The sequence below is a fragment of the Mastacembelus armatus genome, chromosome 8 (genome assembly GCF_900324485.2).
Source record: "Mastacembelus armatus chromosome 8, fMasArm1.2, whole genome shotgun sequence".
NCBI classification, from domain to species: domain Eukaryota; kingdom Metazoa; phylum Chordata; class Actinopteri; order Synbranchiformes; family Mastacembelidae; genus Mastacembelus; species Mastacembelus armatus.
In genome coordinates, this window is record NC_046640.1 from 13259493 (window position 1) to 13277735 (window position 18243).

An 18243-nucleotide genomic window follows, 5' to 3' on the forward strand; every position below is an offset into this window, starting at 1 on the left:
GTGATGGAGAAGGGGAGACGGTGGTGTTGGGCCAGTGTGCTTGAATTTTAGTGTGCTGCCCTCCCCTGCAGAGAGAAACTGTGTCATAATGCTGGACTCCTTTTATGATTCAAATCAAGGCTATTGTCTCTGTAAGCGACCGGCTCCGCTCTGTGCTGCAGAACAACCGAGGCACTATACACTGGCTGCAGAAAACGAGTCCTCTGCCATAGGCTGAGGTGCTGCAGGCTGGGACAGCAGGACTGCGAATCAGTACATGAGCCATGAGGATAACAGGAATGCCTGCTCTCTGCCTCTGTGCTACCATGTAAACACAATTCACTCTCATATCTGCAATTCAGCAACTGTAAACACACCAACAAACAAGCACGTTTGCATAAGGCTAGAACAAATTTCAGACTGTTGCCATAATACAAAAGCTACTTCTTTCTGAGGCGTCTATAAAGTGTCTGAGTTTGTGGATTTAGATTCCAAACAAATATTTGAAGCAAGAATCCTTGTGTGACTGAAGTACTATCACAGTGCACCATCTTGCATTTTATTATCGAACATATTAGTAACATTGCCAACAGAATTGACACCAAATTGACATTTACATTTGAAAATATATTATGTGTTGAGATTTAGGGACTTTTCTTAAAATTTCAGATTGTTGTCAGTTGTGGTTGTAAAAGGTTTGTCATCTTAAAAATCTGTTCTCTGTGGTTTCACATTTTCAATACTGAGTTTTACTAAATATGTAATTTGTAGCTATATGGCTCCAAAACAACCCACAGAAATAAACTGTTGATTCAGTGCAGATTTCCTTAACAAGAGACAGAGATATCCGTTGTTTTCAGTCAAATGTACTGTGACAATTGTGTTATAATCAAATAGTGTCCCAGCAAAGCACCAATTTCTTGTGGTAGATTTGGCCTTTGTGCATGTGAGTGTGGTAGTGGGCAGTGTTGGAGTGGCGCATAAGCCCACCAAGGGCCCAATGCTGGGAAGCTGTGCGCAGGGACAGTCTAATGTGGAGGAGAGAGAGGGGGAGGGAGGGAGAGCGAGAGAGAGGAGGCGGGGAATAGCCTACCAGACGCTGGGACAGATCGGAAAGGAAAAGTTTTTCAAAAGTTTCAGGAGGTTAACCGAGAATCGCAGCAGCCGTGGCCGAGCTGCGGAGGATAAGATACGGGATTGGGACCTAACGCTACGTTTTTCGGCTGACTTTATGAAAAATCCCCCCATCGACTTTGGAGAATTATTTTTTTTTGTGAACTTAACAAAGGATGTATTTCTACTAAAAGATTAACTTGAAACGCTGGAACAATTTCCACCGAAATGGAAGGGAATATTCCATGGATTATTTTTACATTTTTATTGTTTATGCATATTTGTGAAGGTGAGTCTGATTGTACAATAACATTGGTAGCATACAAGTGGACTAATCTACATCCATAGGTAGACAGGACATGCCTGGACAACCCATCCGGTTCGGGGTCCAAATAAACCTGGTGACGACTGACTGGGTCGAAGTGAGCACGTTTCCCCGAGTACATTTTTAAATCTACTTTTTATTTGCTTCTTGTGATTTTTAGATGATTAGTTTTGAGTTACAGTGTGCAGTTTTTCCTGAAGCCCTTTGTAATGATTAAACCTCACAAGATAATGGTAACAGATACTAACAAGACGTTTTACGCACATCACGTGTCAAAGCGCACACACTCCCAGTTGTTTTGTGAATGAATGTGGCATTGCTGCTTAAAGATATAGATACTTTTACAAGTTACATTTGATGTTTTTTCGCCCCCACAACAGTTGGTTTGCCTCTGAAGGAAAAGGTCTGATGAGACCATGAGCGCAGCTGCTCCGCACAGAGCAAAACCCGAAGCGTAAAAGTGATCCCTGTAACATCAGCAGCACTTTAAGAGACTAAGGAGCGCGGAACCGTGCAAAGATGTTTAACCTAATACGTTTACAAAACTGGATTTATTGCATGTGGGGGACAGGGTAGAAAGTTTGTTTAACCTGAAGCAGCGGGTGATGAGACTGAGTTCCCACCTTCCCTTCCCGAACAAAGACCCTTTAAACAACAGAATATTTTTTTTTTGGCTTTGAAGCGGCTGAGCAATGACTGTCAGATAAATTTATGTCTCTAAGACAAAGCAGAACCAGTCTTAGTACGCGCAACCGTCTGTATCTCTAACGAGGGAATACAAAACTTTATCTGCCTTTCACAAAGTAAACAACAAACATGCGGGTGTGTCTGCAAGATGCCACAAGTGGCAGGGGACTGCTACCTTGACTGCTGTGTTTGAAAACATTAGGACTGAGTTTAAAACAGTTATTGCTCCATATTTGACTGCTTTATAAAGAAATGCTATATCTATACGATTTCAATGGGACAGTGTTTGAAGTCTTTGCTGTGATTTATCACTTGTAGGATTACATGTTCATCTTAAGGTTAAAGTGGATTTCTTTAAGACATTTGTAAATTGTGTGGTTCTCTAAATGATTTCTCCCACTTCCACAGGGTTCCGGTGCGTGGATAAATTCAGACCTTGTGAAAATGGAGGGACATGCTTAGATTCACCCTCTCGATGCATGTAAGTGGAAAATAATGTAAAGCTGTACCGAGGATAAGACCCGTGGCTGAGAGTTTCTTTTCGACAAAGCCTCCAGTCTGAGTTTTCTCCTGTGTCAAAACTTCATATGCTCAGTTTTTGTAAAGTGTGGACTTTGTGTGTAAATTGGTTTATTTAGGCTGATACATTCTGTTGTTCAAAGTGGGGAAAGACTTATTTCGCCTCTGGTGTTCAGACTTAAACTGATCTTTTTGCATATCATGTTAACATAACATGGGATTCATAAAGACAGTGAAAGACAGTACAAATTGATTAGGCTTACAAAGATGAGCATCAGCAAGCTTCAACATGTTTGAGTCCCACGCTCAGCTCTTGCACCTGTTGTGGGGCTTTGTCAGACATAAATCACGTCATTGTGCTTTTTTTTTTTATTGTTATTTTTAATGCGTGATATTTTTCTTTGCTGCATTGTTTACTTTTTAATAGCAATATGGAAAACATTATTGATAAACTGTCTTCATTTCCCACCTGCTTTGGGCATTTTGAGCTCTTGGTGATAAGCCTTTGTTTTTCAAATTGGCGATGGGGGTTGTGAGGGGAATCTGTTACAATAGTCAAGCTAAACAGCCTACAGTGTTTTGCCTGGGGCTTATTTGCCCTTTTTGAAAGCCCTTTAGCCTAGGAAACATGCCTGGAACTTCTAGATCGGGGGGGAGATACCAACATTTCTAACCAAAATTTTAAAAAAAAACCCTTGGTTGCCAGCTGCTTTCCTCCAAAACAGCAAATGTAATATTTTATTAATAGTACATGAGTTAAAGTTAAGGCAACACCATAGATGCACTTTTCATAAAAAAATCTAGGGCATTTTTATTGATTATAGTAGCCATTAAACACTAGCCAATGTGTAACTCAACTGCATGTGGACCAAGTAACTACCACCCACATTTCTTAATCATTAGCTGGAGCCATGATGAGTGAGTGTCATTAAATGAGTAAATGTATAATTTTATCCAGCCAGAGCCTTTTATTTTCAGAATATCCAACACTGTTTTCTGGGCAAATGATTTATTTTCATCACCACCCAACACTTTTCCTTCTACTAGTGAAAATCAACTATTTAGCATGACGCATACATTAACCTCCAAATTTAATGGCATGACATTAAAGGCAATATGTTTTTTTGGAAGAAGCCAATCATTTCCCCTGTTTCTTCTAGTCCTTTGTGCTGTGTACATGTACATATATTAGGTGTGTAGGAGTTGGGTAGTAATCACTGTGGTTGTTCAGTGTCAAGAAAAAGGAGTGCTTAAAGTGCAAAGGGAAAGGATTTTTAATGGAAGGGGGACATCAAATGTCATACCACACAGGGCAGAAAGAATCCCATAACAGAGCAGAGCAGTGGAGCAGAGCGTGGCCAAATGAGAGTGGTCAGACCAGTCTTAGACAGAGGTGAGTGGTGGAGCCACCCCACCCCTTCCCATGGGAGCCTACAGAAACAGGAGATCCAAAACAGCAGAAAAGAACCTTTCTTCCACCAGATACCTGGCTGTAACCTTGCACCATGCATAGAGAGGGAGACAATAAAGGCCACAGGAAAGTGAGACCAATATGGAATAGAAAGACAGAAGCAAATTCAGACACAGATACATGTCTTGGCATTTGAAAGGAATTTGGATAACCAGTAGAAAACAATCTTGTTAGATCTAACTGCTATACCCCAGAAGCACGTAGATTGTTGTGTGCAGAGAATAGTCATCAGCTCCTGCTTGTTGTCCAGCTACAGCGTTATTTAATTTTTTTTTTACTGCATGTAACCTCTTCAGTGACAGTAATACTGTGCGGATGACAGGTACCATTGTTATTGTCCCAGATACCAATGTATCCTATGTCTTGTTGCCAAATGTAACTGTGATACCACTCTATAACTTTAACAGGCAAAAACAATCTCCATTCCTTTTCATTGTTCTCTATCAGCTTCATTTTCTATCTCTTGCCATGCTGCCTTCCTCATCAGGTGTATTAGTAAAGTCACAGGACAGCAGTAAACCTTAGCAAACTGTTTTCTGATAATATTTTCACCTGTTGAGCCAGTGAAATCAGTTGATGCTTTTAGTCTGAAAGGTTTGAATATTCCAACCTTGCTTCATCACCACAGTCCAAACATAGGTACTGATTTAGCAATAGACAACCTGTTGTTAGAGTCAGCCATAAATTCCTATCTTTATGATTGCAAATGATTGTATGATTGTAATCACCATTCCTGAAGTGATGAAATTAACAAAAAGTCATCTGCATAAGCATGTTCCAATATGAAATTGCAGAATATAAGCACTGCGGTGACCACTACATTCAAAATGTAACACAAAACCAGAAATTGAATGACGTAAACAGTGTAGTTTGAGTACAGCTACCCTACAGCTCCTGAGTAGCATTTCCTGTTGGAGGACTGTAGATAAGTACAACATGTAGGTGAGATTTTGTAGTTCTGCATGTCTTTAGAGATAAAGTTGCTTAGAAAAATCCTGGCTCTGCAGATTAGCCTTTACTCAATGCTGTGCGATAAACTTTCTAAATAGCACCACCCAACATAACATGTATTGTGGTGTTTTGTGTACATTTTATGACACACTGTTGTCCTTGTCACACAACATTTCATCGCACTACCAGTACTATATTGTCTGTACTATGCTTTCTGATCTTAATTATGCCCAGAGTTTTGAACTTGACAGTGGAGGGTTGATGGTGTCAAAGAGACTGTGGCCTTGTAGGTAAGCAGTCAGGAAGTCCTACTTAAGTGCCTTTGGCCCCTGAGCTCAGCTCCGAGAGGAGAATGTGCTGCCTAGAAAGGGTCATAGGGGCGTGGCCAGAGTAGAGATAATTAGGCAGATTGAGAGGATCCAGCTGGAGGGATTGGACTGGGGGTAGGGAGTGGGAAGACGGAGGCTGAGTGGGGGGAGGGGTGGAGGGGCTGCAGAGAGGACAGCTGGTGGATGTTGTGATGGTAATCCAGTGAAGTCAGATCTCGACAAAGGGGAAGCATAGGGCCAGGTGCTTCCATTGAGCAGTCAACCACCCTCATACTGTGAGAGACAGGCTTGTGGAGGAATGAATCCGGGAGCTCGCAGCCCCTCTAGCATATGTTGCTTCTCTCACAGTGCTGCAATAACCAGGTCCACATTTTCTCTGCCTGTTGTCACACCTCTTGCTCTCGACTCATCCTTGGCCTCTGTCTCTCACCATAGCAGCAGATCGTAGATTATGAGCAACGCTCTGGTCTCAGGTTCTCTGTGTGAGGCCCGTGGACGAATACAGTGGTTCTCTTCATGTTGTAAATGCTTTGCCCTTGGCCACAGTAGCTGAGTTAACATATAAATTGTGAGGGTTTGGTTATGACCCTGTAGCAACTCCCAGCCTCTTAGAATATGATGAAAGAGGACATCTTTGACGTTGATAGGAAGCAGACTGTCCAGACAGTGTGGAGTGCTGTTTCTCTAGTAAAAAGTTTGTATGTGCCTATTTTGCTTCACAATTTTGGATATTGGACTGTTGACTGTTTGATTAGCAAAGACACATATAGTTTCTCCTTATTTCACTAAGGAAGAAATCAGATTTCCCAGGCAGGATTACAGCATTCAACATGTGAAATGTGGCACCTATGCAACATTTTAGTTTTTATAAACAACAAATGAAAAATGCTTTTTTTTTTTTTTTTTTAAGAACTAAGAATTGGAAATGTACACACATGCCAAGGCACACAGACAGATTATTTTGGTGGCTTAGTTCAGAGTGCCTCAGGGTTAGTGTTTTCTTTGGCATCTTTATGGTGGATTAGAAAGGAATGCTTAGTAAGATTCCTCCTGTCCCTGTGGTGCTTTCAGGTTATTGTCTATACCTCCCATCCATTCACCCCAGTAGACCCTTCAGGAATGCCTTTAACAATACTGTCAGTCTCGTCTCATTGAAAATGGGATGTTTAGAATGACTTGTTTGATTTGCAATTAGTTACTATGCAGTTTTGTGAGGCAGTATAGCCCGTGTCACTTATGCTGTGCTGACAAGCAGATGGACCCTCTTTCACATATTATTATCCAAGAAAACTGGTTCTTTGCGTACCCAGTAGCTTCAAATAAATGAATAGGACGACCATGGTCATATCCATGAGGGTATGAGAACTATCTGACCAAGAGGTTACACAATCATAGGGAGGAGAATTTGGGTTTGGTGTCCCTTCTTCGCTGTGGGTCATGATTGAAGACTAGGTGCTGTGGTTCCCAGGCCCCATCACAGGAAGTGGTGCCTTCTGACCTCCCTGCTACGCACATCCTGTTTTAGCAGAGAAGCTTAAGCAGCTTAGTCAATGCACCCCGGTCTCCATGCTCCTCAACTTTGTCATCTTTTCCTTCTTTTCTGTTTCATCCTCCCTTCAGACTACATGGTTAGATTGTGTTGAAATGGTTTCGTCCTTTGTTACTCGTAACATAAGCAAGTGGAACTGAAGCGTGTGCTAATTAATGTCGTTTTTGTCATTACTGTGAGTCAATGTATTTCTGAACCACACGCTTGTGTAGGGATAAACCTGTTTTTGCAGTCTCATTCCTTGGTCATTTGTTCTTATCCAGCATTCAGTCCAACTTGTTTGGTATAACTGAGGTTCACCAGCAAAATGTCCCTGGGTTTTCTCTCTCTTTTGGAAGAGGAAGGGATGGGTTCATCATTAAATGATTCAGGAAAAAGCATTTTTCTACTAAGCCAACTTTCCATAGCCATCTTGATGTTAACTAGGCAACATTTTGCCAGTGTTTACCTTTTCCTAATGTAAGATTTATCAGATGTTTTGGTGCTTAAATATGTTGGGATAAAAAAATAAAGCTCGATTGTTCCACATGAAACAGTGGAGATAATAGACATTATCTGGATGTCTTCCCGGTGTTCTCTTTAAACCAGGGTGTAGTTTATCACATGTTTTTCTAGCTCTATTTAATCAACGTTCAGTGTAGAGCAAATGTTTGCCATGAAATTAATAACATTACAGACTATTACAAAGACTCTTTTGTCATATGTTTTATTTTCTGTTAGAGACCTACCTTAAGACAAATTTTCATACAAAGTTGGGAATGGGTCTTTTAAATTTTTATTTCTAACACAGTTTTCCAGAAATCTGGTTCAGTTTAGGTGGTTGGGTGGGGTTTTTGTGGTTGAGTTTAGTGGAGAATGCTTTGAAAGACCTCGACCCTGGGATTCATGCGATGTGGTAAAGGGCAAAAGCATTGCTATTTGAAAAATGTCAGGCAGCATTCTTCCAAAAAACTGATGACACATGACACTTTAGATATTGTATGAAGTACACATCTAAAAATGGCAAGCTTTTATCTGCTCCTTTACATAGCAGTACAATTGAGCACTTAGCAGCAAGAGTGCATTTTTATTCTCGTGGTGCAGCAGATCTGTGCAGTTTCAACCACCAAGGAAATGTCATTTGCCAAAACGTTAAATGTCAAACAGTGTGGATTTATATTCTTATGCTTAGATCTGTGTATTACAGGGTTATCAGAGGTGAGAAGGATGCTGACAGCTTTCCTAATCTTTTAGTCAGATTAATTACTGCTTTTCCTCAAGAGAAAGTTAAATTCCCTTATATTCAGGTTTGATTTTCATGCTCAGAGGGTGCTCTGGAAAACTTCCTTCTGGAGATTTCAATACTGCCATTGTGCGTCTTAGCACAATTGTTGAAACAAACTTTGCACTATAATTGGTGAAACATGCACCCTTTTAGACATGATCGTACTTAATTACCAGGCTGAATTGGCCCAGTGCAACGCTCACTGCTACCTGTATATGTGGGGGATCAGTCCTCTGAAGTGCCCCAACTGTCCTTATGAAACCCTGTCTCTCATCTCCCCTTTTTTCTCACTCTGGCTCGCTCTCACCATGGGTTACTGTTGCCAGGCTACAGCCCAGGCCTGTTGGTCTGTGTAAGCCCAGGTCTGAAAGACTAGCTGTTTGGGTCACTGCTCCCCCCTAACACTTTCATACAAAGGAGTTCTGACTACTTTAGCTCTTTTATTTGGGCCACAAAACACTCCCCAACCCCCAATCTGGCTCTTTGCTGAGAAAAGGAGAGCCAAGCTGAGGAGAGCAGAGCAGAAGAGGATGTTGGAAGGAGGGGGGGATGTGGATGGGCTCCTGCTGCCAGTGTGGTGTCAGTATGTACTCTCATAAAGGAATAAAACTGGTCTCTGCTTGCTTGTAGGCGATGGTGAGGGGAAAAGGGCTGTGTTGATAGAAAAAGACACTTAAAGGAGTTTTCCCAGAGAGCCTGATATTTCTTTCTAGCGCCTTCAGGCTCAAAAGAGTTTAAAAGTAAATTGAAGTTTTGCCCCAAGTCAAAAGTTGGTAGTTGTGTTGTTGCTCCTCTCTATTTGCCTTAGGCAGCCCTCTCAGATAGGAAGCTTCCTTTATACTTGTTGCTTTGTGGAGCATGACTATGTCTATGAACCGTGTCAGAGATTACAGCCTCTTTGTTCACAGGTGAGCCACCCTTTGACCTCTGGCAAAGTAGTTGCTTTTGTGTAGGAGAGGATGAGCTCAGGTTACTCTGCTTCAGTGACCCAGAAAGCAGGAAAACTGGCATTGTGTTACACCAGTGTAGGCCATAGAACTCACATACATAAATCTAATGGTTTTAGTCAGGATGTCCTTATATCTAAGAATTTACATCACACTCCTGAAATGCTATAATTAAAATTAAAAATGTATCATTTGCACTTTAATCTTTTTTTATTGTTTGACAAGATTGTCTCTTCTTTCCTCCTTTTATAATGTTCTCAGTGAATCTTCTTTTTTATGGGTTCACAGTACCCTACCCTTTCTCAGAGGCAGAGGCTGATTGTAAGTTGCTTTTTTTCTGTTTGGGTATGTAGTGATTACTGCATGTGTTTGTTTGGTTGCAGTGGTGCTTTTGTGCAACAATCTTGAAAGCGTGTTAAGACGAGTCATTAATGCATGTTTGTGAAGGATGACCACATCTCTTGAGTGGTGTGAAATGGCCCGTGTGCGTGTGGCCTAATCCCCTGAGCAAAACAGCACAGTTGTTTTGGATTAAAGTCTGGCAGAAGAGGTAAATGCCAAACACCCAGAGGTACGCTGACAGATGTGAACAGATGCATGGTGCTGGAGCTGCAGCTGGCATAAACCATCATATGTGTTGACACGGAGAGACTGCCCACATTGGCCATCCCTCTGCTGCACTTGAAGACCTTCTCCTCATCTGCTGCACTCTCTTCCTCAAAGGTCAGAAGTCATCACTTGCTAAATGCTCAGGGGGCGTTGCACAACAGCAGCCTGCACCTGCCTCCTACATCCGCCACATCTGGGCTGGGTCCAAGCAAAGGCACACTTTCTACCCTGCTTTTCCCAGAGGCAGTGGAATCCACAAGGTTGTAAAGAGCCTGATAAGGAGACTCTTAGGTGCAACAGGGAAAAAATTGACTTCTCACAGTCTCTGCGCTGATAGCACTCTGATTTGTGTGTTTTGGGAGTAGCATGTTGGCAGTGAGTCAGGTCTAAACAAAAGAATGTGTGTTTTGGCTGCTCAGTTCACTGTGCATTTGTAAGTGAGGTGGACAAATACTTTATCAGGCATTGCTAGTAACACCAATGCATTTAATTCTCATAGCTGACCATCCCTTTATTTCCAATAGCCTACTTAAAATCGAACACTCTGTGGTGCACTAACATTAACATGTTCGTGGACACACGATACCTCCTGGAATGAGCCCACAGAGAGTCGTGATTATCTTCAGAGAACAACAGTGGTCAGATACACACAGTACAGAGCAGTTTTAGAAGAACTGGACTGTCTGTGTTGGATTCTTTTAGCTCTATGAGCAATGTTGTTCCTCAGTCCTCAATTTCAAGGCACTGATACACCAGATTCCAGACATAGTTAATTTGCCTCTAAATAAACCCAGCCAAGCCATGACAAATAGCCATGGGGACCATGGGTGGGTGGTGAGGGGGTGGTGATTAGTTGGGTGTCAGGCTTGCTTGTTCGTCTGTGAGGTTACTAGGGCAACAGGGATCGTGCGTTAGGAGTGAGCACAGTGTTTTCAGAGCAAGGGACGAGGGATTACAGGAAATATGACATGACATTCTTGGTGGACCAGACCACTCTCTCCTCCTCTATTGCGCCCGCTCCATCAGTTTCACCTTTAAAAGAATTCTCTCGTGCAGTGTAGCCCCACCTCATTCTGCAGCCTGAGTGACATTATCATCACAATCAGATGGGGGAACTCTGACATCTGACCTCTCAGCATGTGAGAGGAGGGGGTTGTGAGGGGGAAAGCCAAGCTGGCATTCGGGGAGGGGGGGGGGCTTTAGAAGATGGAGGAGTAGATGTAGGGACTGTGCAAACCTTCTCTCAACATGGGTGCCCTGCTGCTGCTTCACTTCAGCGTCCAAACCAGATCTCTTTTCCTTAGTGGTAGCCATGTGTACTGGTCATCGTCATGGGAAACTCTTCATTCCCTATAGCTTTTACTGCACATTAAGAGTGAGTGTAGTATTGTTGTGCTTAGAACCTTGACTAGTTTTTATACACTAAGAAACTATCCATTTGGAAGCATTGCTTACTGTGCCTTTTCTGTGTATATGCACATTTTGTGGACTCTTTTCATTGTTGTCTTTGCAGAGGAGGAGAAAAGCCAATCAAAACTGAATAGTCTCCAACTTGTCTGGCAAAAAAAAAAAAAGAACTAACACCAGTGTAGTGATAATGCTGAAAACCTGTTGTTGATCCAAGTGGTTCCTTCCCAAAGAAAGAGAAGACAGAGCCCAAGAGCTAGCCAACCGTCAGCATCAGCATCAAACACTCTGTGTCAAGAGGGGCTTGTCTTAAGTCAGTGGGTCCACTTTGAGTGTTGCATTACCAGCTTTTAACTCTCATCCTTAACGAGTCCAAACCTTGTCTAGACTTTCCTCGGAAATGATCTGTCAGAAGCCCTGTTTATATGTTGACTTCTAAGTGGAGCAGGTTTAGGTCACAGGCCACATAGCAAAAGCAGCATGTTAGCAGAGCAGCATCTTCATTCCTCTTACCTGTATCTACACAGAATGCATTAGGCACAGAATTAAGAGTAGGTCACCCATGTTTTGGCAGCACCTGTTATACACTTTAGTTATATGCGCAAAATGGAAGAACCTAAACTCGAAATGGAAAAGTCATATTACATAGTTTATTGAACATATATGGATCAAAATGGAAGTTGTTCTGTCACACTAACAACAAAAAAATGCAGCTGAAATACGTCATGTGCAGACAAACAGTGTTCAAGATAATGCACTGTTTTATCAGAGTATATTCACATGGAGGAGGATGTGTTGTTTCAACCACAGCTGATACCACAACTGCTTCCTCTATTGATTTTGTATGTGCGATATGTAGTCTCCTTTTTTATGTCAGTATTGGCTGGCAATTGTTAAGTTTCCAGAATTATTTTTTTTTCTGGGTGTGTTCTTTTTCATATATGAGTACAGAAACAAGATCTGAGGTGCGGAAAAACTGTAACAGTGGAGGAATGTTAGCTGACGTGGACAAACTGAAGCTTTCCAGCTGGAAATATCAGTGTGTTTGCTTTGTGAAGCCTGTAAGACGCAGAGAATGGTCTCCCCCATCGTCACATTGTATGTGTGCCTCATTTCAAGAACAGTGTATTGCATGATTATTACTTATGGGGTAAGCTGCATTAGTACTAAATTATTCCAGGGCCCAGAAGCATTACTCATGCCAAGGCATGAGTCAGGCAGCAAGCCTTGCCAAGGTGTCATTGGGCCCTTGATTGCCAAACCCAGAACATGATTGAAACTGGGCTGTACTGGGGTTGTTACAGCTCTGTCATAATTACCTTTAGTTTCTCAGCTTGAGACCTTATTTAACCTGAAGGCCAAAACATTCAATGTATTTGTGTGTGCATGCTTGGTATTACTCACACTATGGGGATATGCCCTCTTCATGGGGGCCAGATGCTTGTCCCCACCATGTCAATCACTGAATTTGAGGTTGACTTAAGGTTAGAGTTAGAGTTAAGCAAGTAGTGTTTACACAGAAGGTTAGGGTGTCCAGCAAAATAATGTGAATTAATGGAAAGTCACCTTGAGTAATGAAAAGATATGTGTGTGTGAATTTGTTTGTCCAGATGTCGTCCCGGATTCATTGGTCCTCTCTGTCAGCATCTGGATCCCTGTCATCGAAGCCCATGTCTAAACGGAGCAGCTTGCAAAAGCCAAGTGGTCAATGGGATACCACAATATTCCTGTGTGTGCCAGAGAGGGTTCAGAGGTAAACTGCGTCTATCAAACTAAGTTTTCATTAGAAAGCTCAGATCTGGGTACGAGACTGAATGTTCATACTTTAACTGAATGCAATTCACCATTGAATTTCCAGGCCAAGACTGCTCCCTCATTGACGCCTGTGCCACAAGTCCCTGTGCCAATGGGGCCCGTTGTGCCAATTGGAATAACCACTACAATTGTTCCTGCCCACCTGGCTTCCAGGGTAAAAACTGCCGCAATGACATTGATGAGTGCCGCAAGCCTGGCGTGTGCCTCAATGGCGGCATCTGCATTAACACCCATGGGTCCTTCCGCTGTCAGTGCCAACCTGGATACAGCGGGCGCACATGTGAGGTGTCCACCCTGCCCTGTGCCCCATCTCAGTGCATTAATGGTGGCACCTGTCGACAGACCAGCGACCATTCCTATGAGTGCGCTTGCCTACCAGGTAGAATAGCTCTCTATCAGCATGACAGAACACACATGCGCACACACAATTGAAATTAGAGTCAGTGTGGAACCCCATTTTCCCAGGCCCTCAGCACACCACTGAGGGCATACACATTTTCCCAGCCTTATGACATAGCTGTTAGTGTTGTTGCTGGGATTTACACTTCTGTCACAGGTCAGCTTCCTGTTTGCTATTAATAGCAGCTGATGGGAGATGGGATGGTGGGAGAGTTGAAGAGGCAGCCTTCCTTTACTCTACTCCACATTACTCTGTTCACAACAGAAGGAATTTACTTTATGGGCCTTCTGGTTTCCCACTGGGGAACTGGCAGGAAATGTCTCTTGCCAGAGAGGAAGTAATTGAAACTGTGAGAGATTATAAAACAAGCAAACACTGTGGGGAGTGCAGACCTCTGAAACAGGCGGGTGTTATGGCTTTTGCTGGCATCATGTGGGAATCATCATGTGAATATGTAAACAATCAACTGTACACTTAAATACTCTATGAACTATATTATTGTCTGTTATGCCACACATTTCTTCATGTGTGGGAAATTTGACTCTCTTTTCCGTAGAAATTTTTAGTGTCAGGGACCACTGAATGTTTAATAAACTCATGTTGTGTGGAAGTATGTCTGTCATAACTTTTTTTCCCCCTACATCTGTTTCAGGATTTGAGGGACACAACTGTGAGAATAATGTAGATGATTGTCCAGGTCACAAGTGTATGAATGGAGGACTATGTGTGGATGGAGTCAATACTTACAATTGCCAGTGTCCACCAGAATGGACAGGTAAAGCTCTATTTATCATATTTGAAATAAATTTTAAATATAGCTATCAGGATGAGTACATGTGAACCAATATGTCACATAATCTTATTAGGACAATACTGTGCTGAGGATGTCAATGAGTGTCTCATGCAACCGAACGCCTGCCATAATGGAGGTACTTGCTTCAACACCATCGGTGGGCATACCTGCGTTTGTGTGAATGGTTGGACTGGAGATGACTGCAGTGAGAACATCGATGATTGCGCCATTGCCGTTTGTTTCAATGGTGCCACCTGCCATGACCGTGTGGCATCTTTCTTCTGCGAGTGCCCAGTTGGAAAGACAGGTAAGTGAGTTTGTCACATGACACGTGGCCCTTGTAGTTGTGGTTGCTAAATTGTTCATAACTGGCATGTGTTTTCTTTGTGCTTTCTCCACAGGCTTGCTGTGCCATCTTGATGATGCATGTGTGAGTAACCCTTGCAACGAGGGGGCAGTGTGTGACACCAACCCCCTTAATGGCCGTGCCATTTGCACCTGTCCTGCTGGCTTTGTAGGAGGTGCCTGCAACCAGGACATGGATGAGTGCTCAATTGGTAGCTGTATTTTTTTTTTTTTTAACATTTGTCAATCCTGTAGTCATATGCTCTCCACTTTATCTGTGTTTATCTGTGTTTCATATACTGATCACCAGCCTTCTTCCCACAGGTGCCAACCCATGTGAGCATTTTGGCAAATGTGTGAACACAGAGGGCTCCTTCCAGTGTCAGTGTGGTCGAGGATACTCCGGCCCACGTTGTGAGATTGACATCAATGAATGCCTGTCCATGCCCTGCCAGAATGATGCCACCTGCCTGGATCGCATTGGAGAGTTCACCTGTATCTGCATGCCAGGTATTCAGATGCATTGTGTTTTTTACCACTGCCAAAAACAGAAAAGCTCATAAAGCTCATGTTAGTCTGATGTCATGCATGTGTGGTCCATAACCAAAAGCAGAATAGAACAACTGATTATTTAAACCTGACCTTCTAACAAAGTATTATCCACAGTGCTGCTATACTGGCTGCCATTGTAGACTGTTATGTAATATATTCCCATTAACATTGGGGGTATGGAGGCACCGCCCTGTTCTCAATGCACTGTACAGCCAGACAGGGTATTAGTTTGGACAAAGTGATCGTTTGGGCACTCAGCAACAAAAAAACAGTGAAACTCTCACGCACAGTCCTACATGCATCCTAGGGTTTTGGGAACTATACAAATTAGAGCTGGGAGTCGGGTCTATAGGACTTGATGTGAGAGAGAGCGAGCAGTTAGGGGGAGGAGTGTGCTGTGAATACTAATGAGGGGTAGAGTGGTGGGAATGGAGCAGAACAATAGAGCCCCTCTGTGCACCACTTTGCACCCCTCATACACACAGAGAGGGAAAGAAACCTTTTCCCAGAGTGCACCCCCTCAGATCCAGAGACAGGCCCTTCCTCTTCACCCTCCTCATCATCAGCCAGCCTGGCAAAGCTCATGTGGTGCGGCTGATTATTTCTGATTCCACGCTAGCCTGTCCCCAGGGACTGCACACTGATCCGCACTCTGTTTCACATTGATGTAGGAGCCCTCCATAGTTTGCTAATGCAGAATTTATAACATACATCTGGTTAATGGGACAGTGACTCAGGGAGAGGTAATGTTCCATGGACAGTAGGTTGTGGTGATTTCAGGTCAATAGAATGTGAACACTATAGAAGATGCTCTGGAGATTTTATGCTGCATCCTGTGGTTCAGCAGAGACCAATGTCAAAAATTCCTATTACAAAATATACATACAACAGCTTGCTGGCTTGAACTGTCATGTCCATGTATAACAAGTGAACATAGCTAATCTGTTTCAACTGCAAAAACATATTTTGAATTCAGTTTAAACTTCTGTCTTCCAGGCTACACGGGGACATATTGTGAGATTGACATAGATGACTGTGAGAGTAACCCATGTGTGAATGACGGCATCTGTCGTGACATGGTCAATGGCTTCACATGCACCTGCCAGCCAGGTAAGTCTTTTCTGACTGACTTTGATTTATGTAGTATGTATTTATTTCTATTCGAACTCAGTGACAGCAGCAACTCTAAGAACAGAATGCCAGAGTTTAAATGTCTAGAGCACGAAGGGTCAGCTTTGCTACTGCTGCCTGCTGGTGTTTAGAGCCACCACTCTTACAAAAAGGCAGGCCCAAAAGGCTGCCTGTCCTCTTGCCTGAACAAAGACGCTATTGTGACCCCCGCTCCCCTTTTCTGTGGAATGTGGAAGGGACAGCAGTCACCCTCATCCTGTCCTGGTAGTGGGTGGGGGGGAGCAGTCCTGCTAATGAGATTCTTTTCCAGGTCCGCAATTTACATCTGGGACAGACGTCCCCCCTCAGCCCCCCATCTAGCTATTGAGCCAGTGGAGCTGATGCAGGAAGGGGTTAGGGAGGGGTTCCAAAAAGAGAAAACAATCCCACCGTCTCCTCTAACCCCTCCCATTTAGCACCCCAAGCACCAACACAGAGACCATCCTGACACTGTTAATCAACTGAGCGGTGTGCTACCAATGCACCAATTCACCCCTGTCTGGGCACTGTGCCCACAGATTTCAAGCCTGCCCAGTTTCTCAAGCTTTTCAAGCTAGTATATATGAGTTTTATTATTATTTTTGGTGTTGCTGCTGCTCTTTCTTCACACATTCCATATAATTTTCTATACTATCAAACCTAGGAATTCTCATATAGACACTGTGCAGAAACAGTGGTATTGAAATTTGCCATATCCTGAAATGAGCTGTAGTTTCATAAGTTGCATTTTGTCGCCCAGATATTCCAAGTCGAAAGCATTTTCATCGTATTTTGTAGTGGTCATTTCAGCACTTAAACAACTGAGATGTTCTCAAAGCCAAACTTAGCTGGATACCTCTAACCTAGCCCTGCCCTTCTAAGATGAGATTAAGCTGCCCTGTGACTTCAGTATGGACCATTCCACTGGACCCTCTTTCTGACCTATCACCTCTATGTTTGCATGTCCCAGGGTTTACTGGCACCATGTGCCAGATAGACATAGATGAATGCGCCAGCACACCCTGCCAGAATGGAGCAAAATGCTACGACCGGCCCAATGGGTTTGAGTGCCGCTGTGCTGAAGGTAAGGACTTTTGTACCTTAGTAGTTGTCAGTGGATGGTTGTTACACAGCTCAAGATGTCTTCCTTGGCATAGGAGAACAGATGCGCCTTAACCACTTGTTGGGATGTGTCTGGTCTTTGTTAAGTGTTCAGTGTTTTGGGGGGTCACCTATTTCTCTGGATGTCTGCTGGCCAAGCAGACTGATTTGAGGCCCCTAATCCCCCTCTTTCCCTCATTGGCTCTCAGGATCATGGGGTCACTGAGGACCAGCATTTGCCAAGAAAGGAGCCCTGGTCATCACCTCGACATCTGTTCATTTGTTAAAACCCCCACACAGCACCTTATGCTGCATCTTAACTTTCATTCCTTTACATTGACTCATGTTCACATTTGATTACAAGCCACGATGTAGTGAGCTGTGGTAAATTCTATCTATGTCTATCTGCATGTCTATCACAAAGGTTGCATGTATGAGATGACTGTGTAGACATTGATATTTAATATGTTTGTTTGGATGTCTATGGTGGAGCCTGCTTCATTGTTTCAGTGGCCAGCTGCTTGGTATTCCCTGTGTTTGTGGGCCCCTTCTGTTGAGTGAAGTGGCCCTTTTTGACGTGGCGCAGTCTATTGTTCCTCTTGCTACTGGGAACAAAAGCATGGCTGGGAGGCCTCAGCCCAGCATTGCACTACACACATACCACACTTACTTGCCTAACGCACTGTCGACACGGAAACCATGGTGATCAGAACCCGAAACTGTAGACGTTTTTATGAAGAAAAATGGGAAACAGACACAGGAGGTTCCATAAAATGACAAATGATTTGAGAAAAAGAGGAACATAATCCAGAAAAACTGAAAATGACAAATAGAATTAAAAAAAAAAGAGAAATGTGTTTTACGATAGAAAGGGGACAGTCATCATCACAAGATCGGAGCTCTGTTGCCTCAGCATTAGGGATGGGGCTGTATCTCTG

General features: G+C 43.1%; 1 protein-coding gene across 1 annotated transcript in view; it reads left to right on the forward strand.

Annotated features, from left to right (window-relative positions):
- Window positions 1-1099: 1099 nt before the first annotated feature.
- The window catches only part of notch3 (notch receptor 3), a 30717-nt gene continuing 13573 nt past the window's right edge, over window positions 1100-18243 (forward strand). Inside the window, exons 1-10 of the mRNA XM_026324317.1 lie at window positions 1100-1381; window positions 2513-2585; window positions 12761-12903; window positions 13009-13344; window positions 14018-14140; window positions 14232-14465; window positions 14560-14715; window positions 14828-15013; window positions 16052-16165; window positions 17175-17288. Of these exons, the coding sequence (XP_026180102.1) occupies window positions 1321-1381; window positions 2513-2585; window positions 12761-12903; window positions 13009-13344; window positions 14018-14140; window positions 14232-14465; window positions 14560-14715; window positions 14828-15013; window positions 16052-16165; window positions 17175-17288 (1540 nt within the window). The 5' untranslated portion in view covers window positions 1100-1320. The remainder of the gene's footprint in view (window positions 1382-2512; window positions 2586-12760; window positions 12904-13008; window positions 13345-14017; window positions 14141-14231; window positions 14466-14559; window positions 14716-14827; window positions 15014-16051; window positions 16166-17174; window positions 17289-18243) is intronic.